Source organism: Capricornis sumatraensis, chromosome 14 (assembly GCF_032405125.1).
Source record: "Capricornis sumatraensis isolate serow.1 chromosome 14, serow.2, whole genome shotgun sequence".
NCBI classification, from domain to species: Eukaryota; Metazoa; Chordata; class Mammalia; order Artiodactyla; family Bovidae; genus Capricornis; species Capricornis sumatraensis.
This window is the reverse complement of record NC_091082.1, coordinates 27,124,030-27,143,045: the sequence shown is the minus strand read 5'-3', so window position 1 is coordinate 27,143,045 and position 19,016 is coordinate 27,124,030. Positions and strand designations below refer to the sequence as shown.

General features: G+C 34.6%; 1 protein-coding gene across 1 annotated transcript in view; it reads left to right on the top strand.

Moving 5' to 3' along the window:
• The window catches only part of USH2A (usherin), a 930,103-nt gene that overhangs the window by 221,401 nt on the left and 689,686 nt on the right, over positions 1–19,016 (top strand). Inside the window, exon 15 of the mRNA XM_068986285.1 lies at positions 14,010–14,168. Within this exon, the coding sequence (XP_068842386.1) occupies positions 14,010–14,168 (159 nt within the window). The remainder of the gene's footprint in view (positions 1–14,009; positions 14,169–19,016) is intronic.

Below are 19,016 nucleotides of genomic sequence, written 5' to 3'. Positions count from 1 at the left end.
CACAGTGCATTTCCTGCATTCCTCAATATATAATTCCTCAATAATGTAAGGAATAAGGGTTCCTCAATACTATAATGCACAATGCATTTCCTCCTTGAGGTGTCCTGAGACCATATCATGAGTCACAATGCTAGGAAATGCCACAAGTCCAGACAAATCATCATAAACAAGCATGCCTGGAAGAGTGCATTCTATATTTAAGGGAGAGACAGAGAAGTAATAAGATGTTGAGTTCCACAGCAACTATACTGGATTTTGAGGTAGTGAAAGGCAGGGTGTAGCTAATAATTAAAAAGACATATTCAGCTTTCGTGTTGATAAAACCTGTGTGTTTTATCTTCAGTATCCTGTGTTTCATTGATCTCTCTGGATTTTAAGATAAGTAAAACCATAGATATTTATGCTAAACTTGGGAAAGGAGTGTAGTAATTGCCTTTGTGTATAAATACAGTCTCAATACCAATCTGGATTCACTGAACATTTAATTAATATTTATTATTCATTGATTAGCTATATAATTGATTGATTTGTGAGCAACAGAAATTCCAGCATATTTCCTTGGTTGCCAGTCATAGAAATCGTTTATAATAGAATTGTGACAGTTTTACATTCACATATGGAATCATAGCAGTTTTTTGATCGGTTCTGCCACCAATGTTATATGAAAATATAAGCACCTGCTCCGTTTTCACTACCTGTGCTCACACCTGAGACACAGTCTAGGAATTACACCTCAGGCAAAAGTGGATGGTCTGGTCACAAAACCTGGCCTACATTTCTTAGTAGTGGTAGACATTCACTTTTATGTTAAGATTTTTCTTCTCTGGGCTAAATACTTTTAGTCTTTCCAAATACTTTCAATTCTTGATGGTTAAAAAAGCAATTGCATACTTATAATCACTCTTTTCTGGATATGGTCCTTTTGACTTTCCATCTCTTTAAAATTGTAATCCTTAGTATGGAACATGTTCGTCCAGCTTCTTATGGTGGTGATTTTGCTGCATCTATTTTAGGCCGGGGTTTCACAATGTTTATAAAACAAAGTTGGAAGCTCAGCATCAACAGAGGTAATGCATTTAAAACATTAGATAGGATTCCTGCCTGTAAAGAAGCACAAAGCACAGTCAAGAAGCATGATGAACACAGTGAGAATAAAAAAGCGTAAATGAAGGGTGCAGAAAAGGGCTAACTGTGGGATGAATGTGAAGGAGGCTGCTTTCTGTCCTGTTCCATGTTGATTTTCCTGTGATCCTGGCTTTTTATCCCAGCAACGCCCAGAACAACCAACTGCACAAAGATAGGATGCTATTGAAAGGAACGTAGTGCTATCTATTGTTGAAACTGTGAACTACCTCGGGTGTGTATTTTTCTGTGTCCGACTAATTTCAAGAATGTGATTTGGGAACCACAGTATTGTAACTATTTTCTTTCACACGGCCGTAGCCATTGACAAAAGCTTAGTGATATCATCTGTGATCTTTTTTAAGACAGAGAATCAGGGTGGGAATCCTAGGATATACTTTCTAGAATGCAGGAGAATTGAATTAAACTAGTTAGACCTTCTCTCATAGTCTTACTTATTATGTGACTTAGTTCTTTCCTGTGAATAACTGTTTTATGCTTTTAAAATGATAGTCATTCTCTTTGATACAGAGACAGAAACAGAAGGTTTTAAAGAGTTCTGCCTTCTGAATGCTTTCCTACTGAATGATATACCATTTGCCCTAAACTTCTGGCTCTGAATTTAACTAAACAAACAAATATATTTATGCATGCACAGGTCATATATGTACTTAAATCTTTTTTATATCAACTCACATTTATATTTATTCTTGGTTATTTAGCAGTCTTCTTGCACATTTTTCTCTCTACTCTCAGAGAGGATCTCATAGTTTTCCTTTTAAAACTATTTTATTGTGATAAAATATGCATGCATTAAGTTTACCATATTAAATATTTTTAAATGTACAGTTTGGTGATGTTAGATCCTTTCATAATTGTGTGCAGCCATGACTACCATCCATCTCTGTTAACTCTCTTCTACTTGTGAAACTGAAACTCTAGACCCATTCAGCAATAATCTCCTTCCCCCGCATTATCCCCTACCTCCTGGCTACCATAATTTTACTTTCTGTCTCTATGATTTTTAATAATCTAAGTATTTCACATGAGGAAGATCACAAAGTATTTGCCTTTTTGTTACTTTTGTTAGGTATTCTGCTTATTTCACTTAGCATATGTCCTACAGGTTTATCCATATTTGAGCATATGCCAGAATTACCTTCCTTATAAGACTGAACCATATCCCATGACATGTATATACCACCTTTTGCTCACCAATTCATCTGTTAATACACAGATACTATGAAGCGACTTAGCAGCAGCAGCAGCAGCATGCTTTAGTTGCTATCATGCTTTAGCTGTTTTGAGTTATGTTACTATGAATATGGGTGTACAAAGATCTCTTCGAGATTCTGCTTTCAATTCTACTGGGTGTATTCTCAGAAGTGAAATTGCTGAATCTACTTTTAAGTAAAAGTAATTCTACTTTTACGTTTTGGAGGAAGCTGCTTTTCACAACAGCTTTACCATTTTACATTCTTGCCAACAGTGCACAAGGATTCCATTTTCCCTACCATTGTTAAGATTTTTTTCCCGTTTATTTAAAGTAGCCTTCCTACTAATATAAATGTTATCTCATTGTTATTTTGTAGAGTCAGTGGTTACTGATATTGAGCACCTTTTCATGTGCTTATTGGTTACTTGTATAGATTCTCTGACAAATATCTACTCAAGTACTTTGCCCTTTCTTTTGAATTTTTTGTTGTTTTTGTTGAGTTTTAGGAGTTCCAGATATTTTATGGATGCTGATCCCTTGCCAGGTATATGTTTTGCAAATATTTTCTTTTATTCTGTGGGCTGCCTTTTTAATCTGTTGATAGTGTCTTTGGTGAGCCAATTTTAAAATTTTTGATGGCCTCCTATTTGTCTGTTTTTTTCTTTTGTTACCTGTGCTTTTAACATGTGAGAAATCATTGCCAAACTCAATGTTGCAAAGCCTTTTCTCTGAGTTTTCTTATTAGAATCTTTAGTTTTAGGTCTTACATTTAAATCTTTAATCTATTTCAGTTAATTTTTATAGATGGTGTTAGGTAAGGATCCATCTACATTCCTTTTGCATGTGGCTGTCCAGTTTTCTGAGTTTCATGAATAGACTTTATTACCCCTATTGTATGGTCTTGGCTTCCTTGTTAGAAATCATTTGACCATGTAGGTGGGTTTTTATTTCTGGGCTCTATTCCCTTGGTTTATACATCTGTCTTTATTCCAGGGCAACATTATTTGATTACTGTAGCTTTGTTGTATGTTTGATATAAAAAGTATACATCTTCCAGTTTTGTTCTTTTTCCAGATTGTTTTGATTATTTTTGAGTCCCTTAAGATTGCATATGGACTTAGAGTATTTCCTACTTTTGTAAAAAATGTCACTGAGATTTTGACCAAGATTCCATTAAATTTGTAGATTTCTTTGGGTAGTATTGGCATTCAACAATTTTAAAATCTTCTAATCCGTGATTGGGTGTGTTTCCATTCCTTTATGTCAACTTTAATTTCTTTCAATAAAGTTTTATAATTTTTGGTGTGTCTTTTATGTCCTTGATTAATTCCTAAAGATTCTTTTTGATGCTATCGTAAATAATTGTTTTCATAATTTTCTTTCCAGATTTTTCATTGTTAGTGTATACAGATACTATGGACTTTTGTTTGCCATGCCTGCTGTTCAGTTGTGTCTGACTCTTTTGCAACCCCATGTACTGAACTGAACTGTACTGTAGTCTACCAGGCTCCTCTGTCCATGGAATTTTCCAGACAAGAATTCTGGAGTGGGTTGCCATTTCCTCCTCCAGAGGATCTTCCTGAACCAGGGATTGAACCCATGTCTCATGCATCTCCTGCATTGGCAACAGATTCTTTACCACTGAGTCACCTGGAAAGCCCACTGATTTTTGTTTATTGAATTTGTATTGTATTTTGCAGCATTGCTTAATTTATAATCTCTAAATGTTTTTTTTTTTGTGTGTGGAATCTTTAGGGTTTTCTACATAAAAGATCATCTATAAACAAAGATAATTTTCCTTTTTGATTTGGGAGTCTTTTATTTTTCTTTCATGTCTAATAGCTCTGGCTAGAACTTCAGTACTATGTTGCTTGAATAGAAATGATAACAGCAGGAATCCTTGTGTTGTTCCTGATCCTTGAGAAAAAGCTTTAAGTCTTCAACCATTGAGTGTGATATTTGCTGAAGGTTTTTCATATATGAATTTTATTATTTTCCTTCTATTCCAGTTCATTTATTTATTTTTTTGAAAGGGTGTGACTTTTATCAAATTGTTTTCCTGTATCAGTTGGGATGATTATGTGGTTTAATTTTTCCTCATTCTGTTAATGTGGTGTGTTGATTGATCAATTTATGTGTGTTGGAACATCTTTGCATTTCAGGAATAAGTCCCACTTGATCATGGTATATAATCATCCCAATATATTGCTGAATTTCATCTGCTAGTACTTTGTTGAGGATATTTTCATCGATTCATGAGATATATTGTTCTGTAGTTGTCTTTTCTTTTGCCTTTTTCTGGCTTTGGCATCAGGGAAATATTGGCTTCAGAGACTGAGTTAGGAAGGGTTCCCTCCTATTCAAATATTTGGAAAGGTTTGAGAAGAATTGGTATTGGTTTTTATTTAGTTTGATATGCTTTACCAAATAATTCATTAAGTCCAGGACTTTTCTTTGTTGCAAGATTTTGATTACTGATTCAATTTCATTACTAATACAGGTCTATTCAGATGCTTTATTTCTTTGTGATTTAGTCTTGGTAAGTTTTGTCTTTCTAGGAATTTGTCCTTTTCATTGAGATTATCCAGTTTGTTGGTGCACAACATTATGAAGATGTTTAATATCACTTAACTGTACATTTAAAAATGGTTAGTTTACTAAATTTTATGCTATATATATTTTACCACAGTAAAATTGCTTTAAGGAAAGCTATAGGATCCTCTGTAACTAGAGATTTAAAAATGTGAATGATAAAAAAGGATAAATATAAATGTGAGTTGAATATAAAAAAAGATTTAAGTACATATGTAACCTATGCATATATAAATATCTGACTGATTACAAAAAGGGTAAGAAGAGAAAAATAAAAGGATAGAGTATTGGCTTTTAAATTCTTCTTAAAGTCCTTTTGATCTCTGAGGGGAGTACTTGCAGTAGTGCAGGTGGTTGAACAATGGGCACTGTCCTTTTTGTCTGCAACTCTGTGATAACAAGTAACAATCAGCAATCAGAGCACAGATTCCCAGTATTTGGACAAAAGGGTCTTTTTGCCCACTCTGGTTCCTGCAGGCTGTGTGTACTCTGTTCCAGAAACATGTGCACAGCTTCCTTTCAAGGAGCGGGGGTGGGAGATGGGTTCTTCTACTCTGCAAAGAGCTGAAATTGATCAAAATTAACTGCAATTTACCATTCAACCCTTCCCCTGGAAGTTGCAAGCCTTCAATAGACTCCAGAATTCCAAGGTAGTTATATTAGATTCTGCCAGTGCAAACTGTTGTCTTGGTGGGAAAACAGATTCCTGGTTCTTCTTATGCTGCCATCTTCCCAGAAATCTATCAATCTCTTATTATATTAACAGCTTTACTGAATTATGACTTATTATCATAAATTTAACCATTTTAAGTCTACGGTTTGTTGAATATCAGCAAATTTATTGTTGTGCAAGCATAACTATAATCTAGTCATAAAATATTTCTATCACTTCAGAAAAGTTCCCATGTACCCATTTTCAGTCAATTCGCACTTCAACTTATAGCCTCAAGTAACTCATTATCTAGTTCCTGACACAATTTTGCCTATCTAAAATATTTTATAGAAATGAAATCATACAATATTTAGGTTTTTGTATCTGACTCCTTTCTCTTAGCACTGTATTTTTGAGATTCATCCATGTTTCTATTTATCTCAGTAGTTAATTCCTTTTAATTGTTGAGTAACATACCATTTACTATATATTTTTTAATCCATTGAGTTGTTGTGCATATAAATTGTTTCCAGTGTTTATCCATGATGAATAACACTATCATGAACACATGGGTACAAGTCTTCATATGGACGTGTTTTTATGTCTCTTAGATTTGTCTTAGAGTATAGTGAGTATATGGTGAGTGTGTTTTGAACTTTTTCAGAAACTTTTAAGTTATTTACCATCATGGCTATACTATTTTGCATTTCTACCTACAATTTTTGGGAGATCCATTTCTCTATGACCTCAGCAGTATTGACCATGTATCATTATGGACTTCCCTGAAGGCTCAGACAGTAAAGAATCTGCCTGCAATACAGATAGACCTGGGTTCCATCCCTGTGTTGGGAAGATTTCTTGGAGAAGGGAATGGCTACCCACTCCAGTATTCTTGCCTGGAGAATCCCCACTGACAGAGGAACCTGGCAGGCTGCAGTATATGGGGTTGCAAAGAGTCAGGCATGACTGAGTGACTTTCAATATATCATTATAGTCACTTTATGTGTGTGAGATAGTAGTATCTCATTGTAGTTTTTAATTTGCATTTTATTTGTACTGATGAATGCTTTTGAGTATCTTTTCATGTTTTTATTTACTATTCCTGTGTTTTCTTTGTTAAAGTGTTTTTTATGTCTTTTGCCCATGTTTTAATTGAGTTGCTTATCTTACTGAGTTAAAAAATTTCTTTATATACTTGAGATACAAATTGTAAATATTTCCTCCCATTTTGTGAATTATATTTAAAATTTTCTTAATGGTATGTTTTTAAATACAAGAGCTTGTAATTGTGATGAAGTGTAATTTACCAGTTAAATTTTTGTTGGATCATAACTTTTTGCATTTTATATAAGAAATTTTTCTTGACCCAGTGCAACAAAGATTTTATCTTGTATTATCATACAAAGTTTTGTATTATTAGCTTTCACATTAGGTCTATGATTAGCTTCTTTCTTCTTTATTTCATTTTTATTTTTTGAAACATGGATATTCAAATGTTCCTTTAACATACTTTTTAAAATGATTATTACCTTTCCTTATTAAACTATCCAGGTGTACAGGCAAAAAATCAACTGACCCAATAGCTAACATTATACTCACATTCACATAGTTCAGTTCAGTTACTCAGTTGTGTCCGACACTTTGCGACCCATGAACTGCAGCATGCCAGGCCTCCCTGTCCATCACCAACTCCTGGAGCCTACACAAACTCATGTCCATTGAGTCAGTGATGCCATCCAAACATCTCATCCTCTGTTATGCCCTTCTCCTCCTGCCCTCAATCTTTCCCAGCATCAGGGTCTTTTCAAATGAGTCAGCTCTTCACATGAGGTGGCCAAAGTATTGGAGTTTCAGCTTCAACATCAGTCCTTCCAATGAACACCCAGGACTGATTTCCTTTAGGATGGACTGGTTGGATCTCCTTGCAGTCCAAGGGACTCTCAACAGTCTTCTCTAATACCATAGTTTAAAAGCATCAGTTTTCCTTGATATGATACAAAAATCATTGAAAAAAAAAGGAAAAAGGTAAATCTGAGTTCTCCAAAATTCAAAATTTTGGCATCAAAATACACTATTAAGAGAAAAGACAACTCACAAAATGTGAGAAAATAATACAAACCAATATCTGATAGGGGATTAGTATCTAGAATATATAAAGAACTACAGCTCAACAACAAAAACCAAAGAATTTAATTTAAAAAAGGACAAAGGATTTAAATAGGCATTTTTAAAAGAAAATATACATATAGCCAATAAGCACTTGAAAAGATACTCAATATCATTGCTTATTAGCGAAAGCAAACCAAAGCCACAATGAGATACCACTTTATACTCATTTGGATGCCCCATCTTAAAATATGTAAAATAACAAGTTTGGCAAGGCTACAGAGAAATTGGTACAGTTATGCATTGCTGGTGTGTCTGTAAAATGGTACAGTCATTGTGGAAAATAGTTGATGCTTCCTAAAATGTTAAACACAGAATTACTATATAATCTAGCAATTTCTCCCCTTAGGTAAATACTCCTAAGAATTAAAAGCAGTAACTTAAGCAGATATATGTATACCAGTGTTCATGTAACAATAGTCACAATACTCAAAAGGCAGAAAAACCTAAGTGTCCATCAAAAGATAAGTATAGAAGAATGTGATATATACACACAATTGAATACTATTCATCCATAAAAGTGAATGAAATGCTAATATACATTATAATATGGTTCCCAGGGACAGAGGAGCCTGGTGGGCTCTATAGTCCATGGGGTCACAAAGCGTCAAGCACAACTTAGTGACTGAGCATGCATAATATGGTTAAACTTGGAAAACATTATACTAAGCAGAATAAGTCAGACAGGAAAAAAATGTATTACATAACTGCATTTATATGAGTTACCTAGAATAGGCAAATTCATACACATACACAGGGCTTCCCAGGTGGTGCTACTGGTAAAAAAAAAAAAAAAAGAAAAAAAAAAACTTCTGCCAATGCAGGAGACACCAGAGATGTGGGTTCAATCCCTGGGTTGGGAAGATCCCTTGAAGGAGGACATGGCAACCCACTCCAGTATTCTTGCCTGGAAAATCCTATGGACAGAGAAGCCTGGCAGGCTGCAGTCCAGGAGGCTACAAAGAGTCGGACATGAGTGAGCACACACGTGATATACACATCTAAAGTCAAGCGGTCATTAACAGAGGCTGTGGGAGGGGAATGAAAAGTTGTTTAATGGGTACAGAGTTTCTGTTTAGGATAATTAAAAAGTTTTAGAAATGAATAGCAGAATGGTTACACAACATTCTAAATGTACTTAATGCCTCTAAAACATACTCTAAAAATGGCTAAAATGGTAAATTTTGTTATTTATATATTACCACATAAGAAAGTCAATTGACCATACTAAGTTCTCTCTCCTAGTCCATTTATCCTTTTGTCTCTTCTTATGCCATGTTGTTTTGATTACTGTAGCTTTAGTCTTAATATCAGGACCAACTTCAATATTTATCCACATAATTTACCCACATATTTGCCACTTGTGTTTTTTCCTACCTTCACATGATTCAATATGCTCTCTTTAAGATTTTGATTGTGCTGTGTTGAGGTCTGAATCACTTTGTGTGTATCCTGCTTGGATTCATTATGCTTTATGGAACTGGAGATGAGTGTTTTACATGGAATTTGAAAGTTTGAGCCAATATTTCTTCAAATCTTTTTTCTCCTTTCTGTGTCTTTTCTCTCTTTTGTGATTCATTCCTATTGCACATATGTTGGCCCATGGTATATTTGACATTTTCTCTCAGGTCTCTGAGGCTCTTTTCACTTTTGTTCATTTTTTTTCTTTGTTATTTGGATTGGATAAGTCATATTGGTGTATCTTTAAATTCTGTTTGTTGCTTTATATCAAGTTTACTGATTCTTGTGTTAATATTTATTTGTTCTGCTGGGTATTAGTTGCAGCATGTAGGATCTTCAACCTCTTTTGCAGCACATGGGATCATTAGTTGTGACATGCAAGCTCTCAGTTGTGACATGTGGGATTTAGTCCCCTGACCAAGAATCAAACCCAGGCCCCCTGCATTGGAAGCACGGAGTCTTACCCACTGGAGGACCATGGAAGTTTTTTTTTCTTCTTTTTCTTCTGATTTTTTTCTTCTTTTATTTCAAATCTGCCATTGAACCCTCTTTAGAGAACTTTCCATTTCAGTTATAGTTCAGTTGTTCATCTGAGTTTTGGTGTTTTTATGCATTCTGTTTCTCTATTGAAATTCCCTTTTTATTGAAATGTAATTATATCTTCCTTTAATTTTTAGAATGTATTTATAATAGTTGCTTTGGCCCTCACAGAGAGACATTATTATGTTCTTATTATAAATGAGGAAAGGTGCAGAGCATCTGACTGAAATTTGGCTATAATCATGCAGTTACCAAAGTCCCAAAGCTGGGATATAGTCCCCAACTGATAGATGTAGTCACAATATTATATTTTCCTTACTTAAAAGAGAGTATACATACAAATAACATTCTTTGCTATTTTGATTAATGAGTGTATGACCATTTTCTTAGAATCCTACTTTTAGCACATAAAAGTGGATTTAAGTCATCTCTTGCCCAGAATTTCCAAATAATTATTCTTAGAGTGGTATCAAACTATCTAAACTTCAGGTCTTTGAACATTCTCATTTAACAAGCACTATTCATTTATACTGTGAAGTCAGACAAGATTGTTGTTAGAGATTGTCATAGAAAGTAATCAAATTTAAATATTTGAAAGAGCCTAGGTGTGTATGTGTGTGTGTGGTTGTGTATATTGCCAAGGAAATTTTCATGCAATGCAAATCATTTTCTACATTACTTGACATGGGACTGAAATATCTCTGTTTCGATCATCCCACAAAACCCTAAGACAGTGTTTTGCTATCTTATAAAGTAGTCTGAAGGTCAGTTTTGATTGTTCTAACTCTGAAATCTTTTGTGTTCCTGAGAGCATGCAGAGTTTTAAATGTAATCACTAATATTCTCTAAAAATATTATGTTGCCATGGATTACCAGTCTCTCTGAGAGTACTGTAGATGAGACAGTTCATGAGTTTTTGAAGTTCCACTAAGAAAATTGGATTTAGAGCCCGAAATTAAATTCACTGAAAGCTCAGATATGCTGTCAGTATTAAACCAACCAAAGTGACTGTATTAAAATATGGCAGGTCTTTGAATTAAAAAATATAAGGTGCTATTTGGAAATAATTCTCTTTTTGTGTGTCATTTTGAGATTGTCAATCCTCTTGTCTTATATCTAAATCGGCATACAGACATTTGGAATTTTAACATAACAATGTGGAAAGTGATAGTGAAAGTCACTCAGTTGTGTCCGACTCTACAGTCCATGGAATTCTCCAGGCCAGAATACTGGAGTGAGTAGATGTTCCTTTCTCCAGGGGATCTTCCCAACCCAGGAACCAAACAGGGGTCTCCTGCATTGCAGGCATATTCTTTACCAGCTGAGCTACCAGGGAAGCCCAACATAACAATGAACCGCCCCCCCCCCACCCCCCAAAAAAAGATAAAAGAGGAAGAATGAGAATGTATCTAGGTTGAATATTTTTCCTCAAAAATATGACATTTATATTATTTACTGTAGGTCTGGAGACATTGTCTTTAGGGAATCTATGTATAAGATATGGAATTTTACACATTTCAAGTTCAGTGGTCTTGATATATTTTCTTAAAATGTTATTATTCATCTAGAGCATGGCTTTAAAGTGGAGTGTATGAGTACCAATGAATTAGTAACAGCTCTTTGAGAGTCTGGTGTGTAGGATGACTTAACATTGCTACTCTATCCTTCTAACTGTACTCAGTCCCCCAAGATTTGGTACGGTCTGTGTCAGCAGGTCCCCTTGCTCCATGAGTTTCAGTTGGCTTCAGCTACAAGTAGGAACCTTCCAATCATCTGGAAGAGGACTGGGAGAAAGAGAAGTCAGAATATTTAATCCCTAGCCTCCTGACTCAATGTAGGAGTGGCCTTGAGCTGGCACTGCCCTTCAGCAAGTGGTCAAATGATGTTCTTCTCACATCCCTCTGTGTCCTGAGAGCTGTGCCCCTTTGAACTAGGTATAAGAGTAGGAAAAGCTGACAAAGCAGGCTTGAATGCTTATCTTCAGAAAGATTTGCTTACAAAGTTGGCATTTGGTGGCTATCTGGGAACTTGGATTTTTTTTTTAGCATTTCCCACCATCCTCAGAATTGTTGAGTGGCTCACTGTCCCTTAAATTTTGCATAAATGACATGGTTTTTGCTTAACACCTGCTTTCCTTCTGGGAATCTGAAGTTATGGTATGTGGGAGATAGAGTCTCCCTATCATGAATGGTTTCCAGTATGAACTCTGGGCGTTGAGTTTCTAATCAACTTCCCTGGTTGGCAACATTTCATGTGTGTGTTCATGTCTTGCTGGGGGAATTAAACACATCCTGTGTGATAGGAAGCTTGTGCTTGGCTTCCCCCAGACTTCCCCTTGTGCCTTCACCCTATGTCGATTGTACTCTGAATGCTTCCTCTGTAATAAATCTTACCCAAGGGTGACTTATGGTGAGTGAATGAGTTTCTAGTGAATCACTGAACCTGGGGTTGGTCTTGGCCCATGACGTAAAGAGTGAAAGAGCTTTGCTCTTACTTCCCAGAGTACTGCTCCTTGCCTTTAAATTTCTTTACCCTCTGCCCACCCTTTTGAAAATAGTTTTAGATCTTTATTAAATCATGTGAGTGTACTCGTCTTCTGAAACATTGACTATCACCTAGTGACTATAGATATTTCATATAAAAATATTGACAATTATTTGATTCATGATTTTGTTTTTTCAATAGAAAAAGTAATGGTTTTAAAAATGAGTTAACAGTAACCTGTGCCTTTGTTATCTTCTTTAATGAGAAAATCTGATTAGATTATGCTTCCGGGTTATGTATCTTAAACCAGAAAGGGATAAATAAACTGGTGGTTGATTGCCCTTGAAATATAGCTAGATATTGTTTTTCTCCTTCACCTTTATATATTTTGGAGAAAAATGTAGATATACCCTTCAAAATAGAGAGACTAAGAAAAAATACACAGTGATAAGAAACAATATATTTATGTACTATAAAGATATCACTAAAATCATGAGATGAATGCTGTTACATTCCTAATGGAAGCAATCATATAATCTCGAACAATCACAGCATTTTAAAATTGAAGTATAGTTGTTACAATGTTGTGTTAGTTTCAGGTGTACAACAAAATGATTCAGTTATATATATGTGTGGGTGTTAATTATTTTTCAGATTTTTCCCATTATAGATTATTACAAGATACTGAATATAGTTCCCTGTGCTAAGCAATAGGTCCTTGTTATCTGTTTTGTATATAGTAGTATGTATCTTTTAATTCCAAACTCATAATTTATCCCTTAATGCCCCACTGCCCCCTGCTTTCCCCTTTGGTAACCATAAGCTATTTTCTGTTACAATCCCAGCATTTTTAACAGGTGTTGAAAGTAGTCATGGCACCTCTAACAGGTACTTTGTGTGTTCATGTAGTACATTTAAATTGTTTCTTGCTAAGTTTAGACTAACATCCTTAGCATCCATAGCTATTTGTATCGCTAACTTTTACTCTTTCACACTGTGCTCTGTGGAGCTAGATGAGGCATTGTGCTTAATGGAATGGAAAGCTTTCTCTTAAACGTCTAAAAATTATATGACAACTTTCAAGCTTCAACATAATTTATGTCAACTTTTAAATTAATTAAGTAGAAAATAAATAATGCATCTTTGGATGATTTCTCAAAAAAACTCAAAGAAAGAAGAGTAAGACAAATATTGTATGTTTCCATTTGTATGTGGAATCTTAAAAAATGAACAAATAAAGCAGATACAGACTAACAGACACCGAATAAACGAGTGGTCGCCAAAGGAGTAGGTGGGGGTAAGGGTATGGGACTGGGTGAAGTAGATGAAGGGGATTAAGTACAAACTTCTTATTAAAAATAAGTCACGGGGATGTAATGTACAACACAGTGGATATAGTTAATAATACTATAATGACTCTGTATGGTACATAATCTAAACAAGCATAAAATCACTATGTTATACATCTGAAATGAATATGTCAACGATACATCAATAAAAGTAAGAGCTTAATGTAAACTTTTGTGGTTTGTCCCCAGCCATATTTATGTCAGCTGTGTTGACCTACAAATGTGTTTTATATTTATAGATAGAAAGCTTTGTTTTAGAGAACACATGATGTATGCCTTTTGTTTATTAATGTCATGGTAAACCACATGTCTTCTTGATAAAGTAATCTTGAATCAGTAAGATCTCTTTGCTGGGTATCTTACTTCAGTTTACTTGTGCCATTATTGATTGCCTTTGCTAATACATGCTCTCTTCATTGTAATTTAGCTCCATCCCAGCAACCTCCACCCAGAGGACAAGTTCAAAGTTCTTCTGCTATCAATCTTTCTTGGAGTCCACCTGATTCTCCAAATGCCCACCAGCTTACTTACAGTTTATTCAGGGACAATTTTGAAATCTACACAGTTGAAGATCAATACCCATACAGTGAGTTTCAAGGTTTGGTGTTGGAAAGATAAAATATTCTGAGAATTGATACATTAGTTAAGTTCCTTGACATTGAGGAGAAATGCTGTTGTTTAGCTGTTGTTTCAAGCAGAGAGAGAATCACAGATCTCACTAGTAGTCAAAGAAAGCTAGTGAAAATGAGATGCTTATTATCTGATAAGTCATGAATGCTTATCAAAGCCTCAAAGATAAAAAAAAAATACCCTTTACAGCATTGATGAGGATATGGAGAAGCTAGAACTTATACAAACTGCTGGGCTATCTGTGTGAGTTCGCTGGTATGACTTTTCATGTGGGACAACTTGTTAAAATATATAAGAATCCTTACTCTTTTGTAAACCATTTGACTCAGCAAAACTACTTTAGAAAATTTATTTCAAAAATCAAAAGTGGACAGCAAATCACAAAATACTTCCGAAGTATTTTGTATTTGCTATTTGTAGTAGCAAAATATTGGAAAAAGTCAAACACTCAGAAAACTTTCAATAAATTATGGTACATGGCATGATAGAATCTGGTACATTATTAAGTAAATTGTACAGTATGGTTACCTATAAAATGCTTTCTTAGTTTACTTATCAGTGAATACAGAAAATGTCCATGACATACTGTTTAAGGTATTGGGTTAAGATCTTATAGAAAAAAACTAAATAAACCTTTTAGCCAACCCAATAGGTTAATTCAGTAGTAAAATCAAACATCAATTATACCCTTCAATCTAGAGGCAGAGGCATGTTTTCCAGTAACATATTGTGATCTGTTGATAACCAAAAGATATGAAAAATAACCTACCAATTATATACATTTAATTAAAGACATAAAGTACAACAAACTGATGTGTAGTTTTCTCTGTGTATAAGGATTATAGAAAATTTATCAAATATTTCTGTTATAAGCATGTCAAATTTTAAATTCTCAGGTTGAAAAGTGAACTTCTCTAAAAGGGAAAAGAGTGTTAACATAAAAGCAAATAGCTTAAATTTATGCATACATTGCCATTTTCACAGAGGTAGAACCCAGGAACTCTGAAATGAAATTGAGAGGGGAAGGATATGAACAAACCATGAAGATGATCTTTGCACCTGTAACTTGTATGAATTTTAAAGGATCTTGTGGAAATCAAACTATGAGACCCATTATCTTTAAAAAATTGTATTCAGATATTTTAGATACTGTTTCCCTAAAAACAGAATGAAGACTTAGAAATTTTTACATTCATCTAATTCTGTCTTCTCTGATGTTTGCTTCCATTATGTTTAGCTACAAGCTATTTTAGGAAACTAGTTTTAAGTAATACTGAAATATTTATTCAAATTCAGGTTTCTATTTCATTCTCTTTATATAAGACTGAACTTTCCAAATTCTTGTTTAATGTGCATAATTATGGAACACTGAAGTTCCATAACTTCCTCAAAATGATTAGTAAGCTACCTTGTTTTGACATATAGATTGGCATTACAACTTTTGCATAGCATACCTTTTTATTTTATATATATTGCCATAGGTTACACTTTGCACCCAGTTCGGTATGACTTACATTATTACACCCAGTTCTTTGTGTTATCTCTAAGTGTAGCTTCAGTACTTCAAGTCTTCTTTGAAGTTAATGGAAATTCTGAACTTCACGATGCAGATTGCAAACGGAAATGAACATCTGTCTACATCTGCCATGTTGGCAAAGCATCCTAAAAACCTGCTACTAGGATGTTATTTTCTTCCAAATATCAGCATGATCCAGGTGTCCTGAAACTTAGGCTTTTGTGATAGGAGAAGAGAGGGTTATACGCATATTGAAAGTGATTTAGAAGATGACAGTACCACTGGTTGGATTAATTCTACAGCTGTGAATTAGGGTCACTCTGTTTTCCATATATCAATATTTTATAGAACACGGCATGTGAACACCACACTCTGGCTCTTTTACATGATTGCACTAGTATAGAATCTCAATAACAATTTGTTTTTTTTTTTACATAATGTGTGCTTATTGACTAATCAGACATTTATATAATCCCATTGAACAAGGTATTATTTCTTAAATCCTTATCTTTCATTAAAAAATGCTGCTTCTGGCATTTCTTGACAATGACTATAATTAATGATGTGAAAATTATCTGCCTGATGGCATTTGAACAGTAAGAACAATTGGCTAATGTTGTCAGAACATTGTATCATTCTAATAATACCCTCATGTTTATTACTCCATTTCCAGTGTGTGGATAGCACGTGTAATATGAAGAGGAAACAGTACTTATAGTCAGTCGGATGAACACAAATCTTTGGGTTAAATAAAGGCATTTGGAATTATAGGTGGAGAATCACTGAACTTTTCAAAGAAAATTAATAGTGTCGTCTTCCAAGCAAGTTTGACCATTTGGTTGAGACTATTATAGAATTCCTTGTTAGAATAAAACTTTTCCTATCTGGCCTGATGCACTGTGGGATTCTCCAGAGTGGTAGTTGCCACACTAAGATCATAACACACTGATATTTTCATCTTTTGAACTTGGAAATTATTTGTTGTTAATAATACCTGCTAGTAAAGATGGAATCATTTTAAAGTTTATAAATAAATTTTTTAAAGGAAGTTAAGGTATAGTCAGTGATTTCCCTAAGTAGCATTTCACTGGTTTTTACATCCTCATTAGTTTTCAAGAGTAGAAGAGAAAGATGTAGGGGTAAAGTTAGTACATTGGGAATTGTACATAATCAGCACTTTTAGTATTATTTATCTCCCCTGCAGCACCAGTCAGGGTTGCCCCCTGGTATTTTATGTGCCATAGTGGTGAAGGGAGGGCTTCCCAGGTGGTGCTAGTGGTAAAGAACCCACCTGCCAATGCAGGACATGTAAGAGACATGGGTTCGTTCCCTGGGTCGGGAAGATACCCTGGAGAAGGGCATGGCACCCACTCCAGTATTTTTACCTGGAGAATCCCATGGACAGAGGAGCCTGGTAGGCTACAGTCCATGGGGTTGCAAAATGTCAGACATGACTGAAGCAACTTAGCATGCAGGGGTGAAGAGAACAGCTCTCATAGGACATAACATGCTTTTGATTGTGCTGAAGTTTTAGGTGGCGATTATTAAATCATTTTTTCCTACTTGAGTTTCAAACTAAGGGTGAACTAGACATAAGAATTCCATCTATAAGATGGAAGTAGAAAATAAAAGTCATCTTCATTACTAAGAGAAGCCAGATTGGAGAGTATAACTTCTGTCCTACAGGAAGACAGATTAGAAAAGAAAAAAACAAAAATCAATGAGTTGATTGAATATGCTTTGCTTTTTTTTCTCTCCCCAATTCACAATCAATTAAATCTTTCTTCCTTCAGAAAACCATGAGTGGGGCGAATAGTCCTTAATTGTTACTCTAGGGAAATGTTTCCACAGGGAAACTAGAGGAAGATTATTTCTGCATGTGACCATTGCTTACATCACTAGGGACATTAACATAGTTTGGATGGAGAGTTTTAGACAACACTGTATCTTAGTGAACTCTAGGATTTCATTTCTACCTTTAATGTCTTTATCATTTATTATTCCACAGTATATCAAGGGATCAGTGTAATGAGTGGAAAGAGAGTTCAGTTACCCATGAGAGAAATCAACCAACCAACCAACCAACCAAACAAACCCAGAAAATATGAGCAGGGGATAAGGTTGAAAACAGAATAGAAGATGAAAATCAAGGGTTTTTATTATAAGGCTTTTTAATATTACTTCCTAGAAAAAAATAGTTCATATATATGTGAAGACTTGTTCATTCAATTAAATCTTTGCTTACTGCATACCAGCAATAGTATCAACCACTAGAAATACAAGGCTGGAAAGAATAGCTCACATTATTTAAAAGAGACATAGATAAATAAACCAAAATTACAATGTAGTGTATTAGATATTGAACTAGATTTGACTCAAAAGAGTATTAAATCTTTTTAGAATATTTCTAAGTATCTTATAAGTGGAGAATATATAAGTATATATATAAGCATACTTTAAGTATCTTATAGACTATATAAGTATCTTATAAGTTGAGGAGGAGTAAAAAGCAGCCATGCTTGTAAGGGCAAAGACAGTGATTGAACACCACTGTAAATTTCTGAAAAGCAGGTGGCATGAGCTGAATTATGCCGATACTGCTGTAGAGGAAGAATTAGTCTCATGGAAGAAATTGTATATGACAAGGCATGAAGGTGGGTGAAAAAATAGGGTTGATTCAGGAAATTTGCAGAGCTCCATGCAGCTCTAGTATGTGGTGCCACTCACGGGGGTGGGATCAGTCAAGATCGTGACCCAGTGCATCTCTCAAGAGAAATTGCTGATGATTTTGTACAGTAGTTTGTCTAAACACCTGATTTTGATTTGAGTGTAAGTCTTTGTTATAGATGTAGTATATCCAGTTAAGAAAATATAAAAGAGCAAAAATTAAAGCCTCTCAATTCCAGCATTTTAATGTAAAAACTAATTTTATTTTGGAAAATTTCTGGGAGGGAAAATATGTACTCCAGTTTACTTTTCATAACAAGCCTAGGCACAGTTACATTTCTTATTTTTTTCTCATGTTGCTGTTTGGTCTTCATCACGTTTGCTTAAAATAACTATATAACATCCTATTAATGTGATAGTAGAATAATACAACTCCTGAAAAAATTGTACTTTAAACATTTCCTATTATAAATAGCAAATGCATCATTTTGTAGGCTTCCCAAGGAAATGTTTCCTAGGAATCTGGCTAACAGTCATGTCTCATAAAACATTTCTTACTGTATACTTGAGCAAGTTATTAAGTTGTTCCCTCTCAGTTTCAAAGCTGTTCTTCATTGCCTG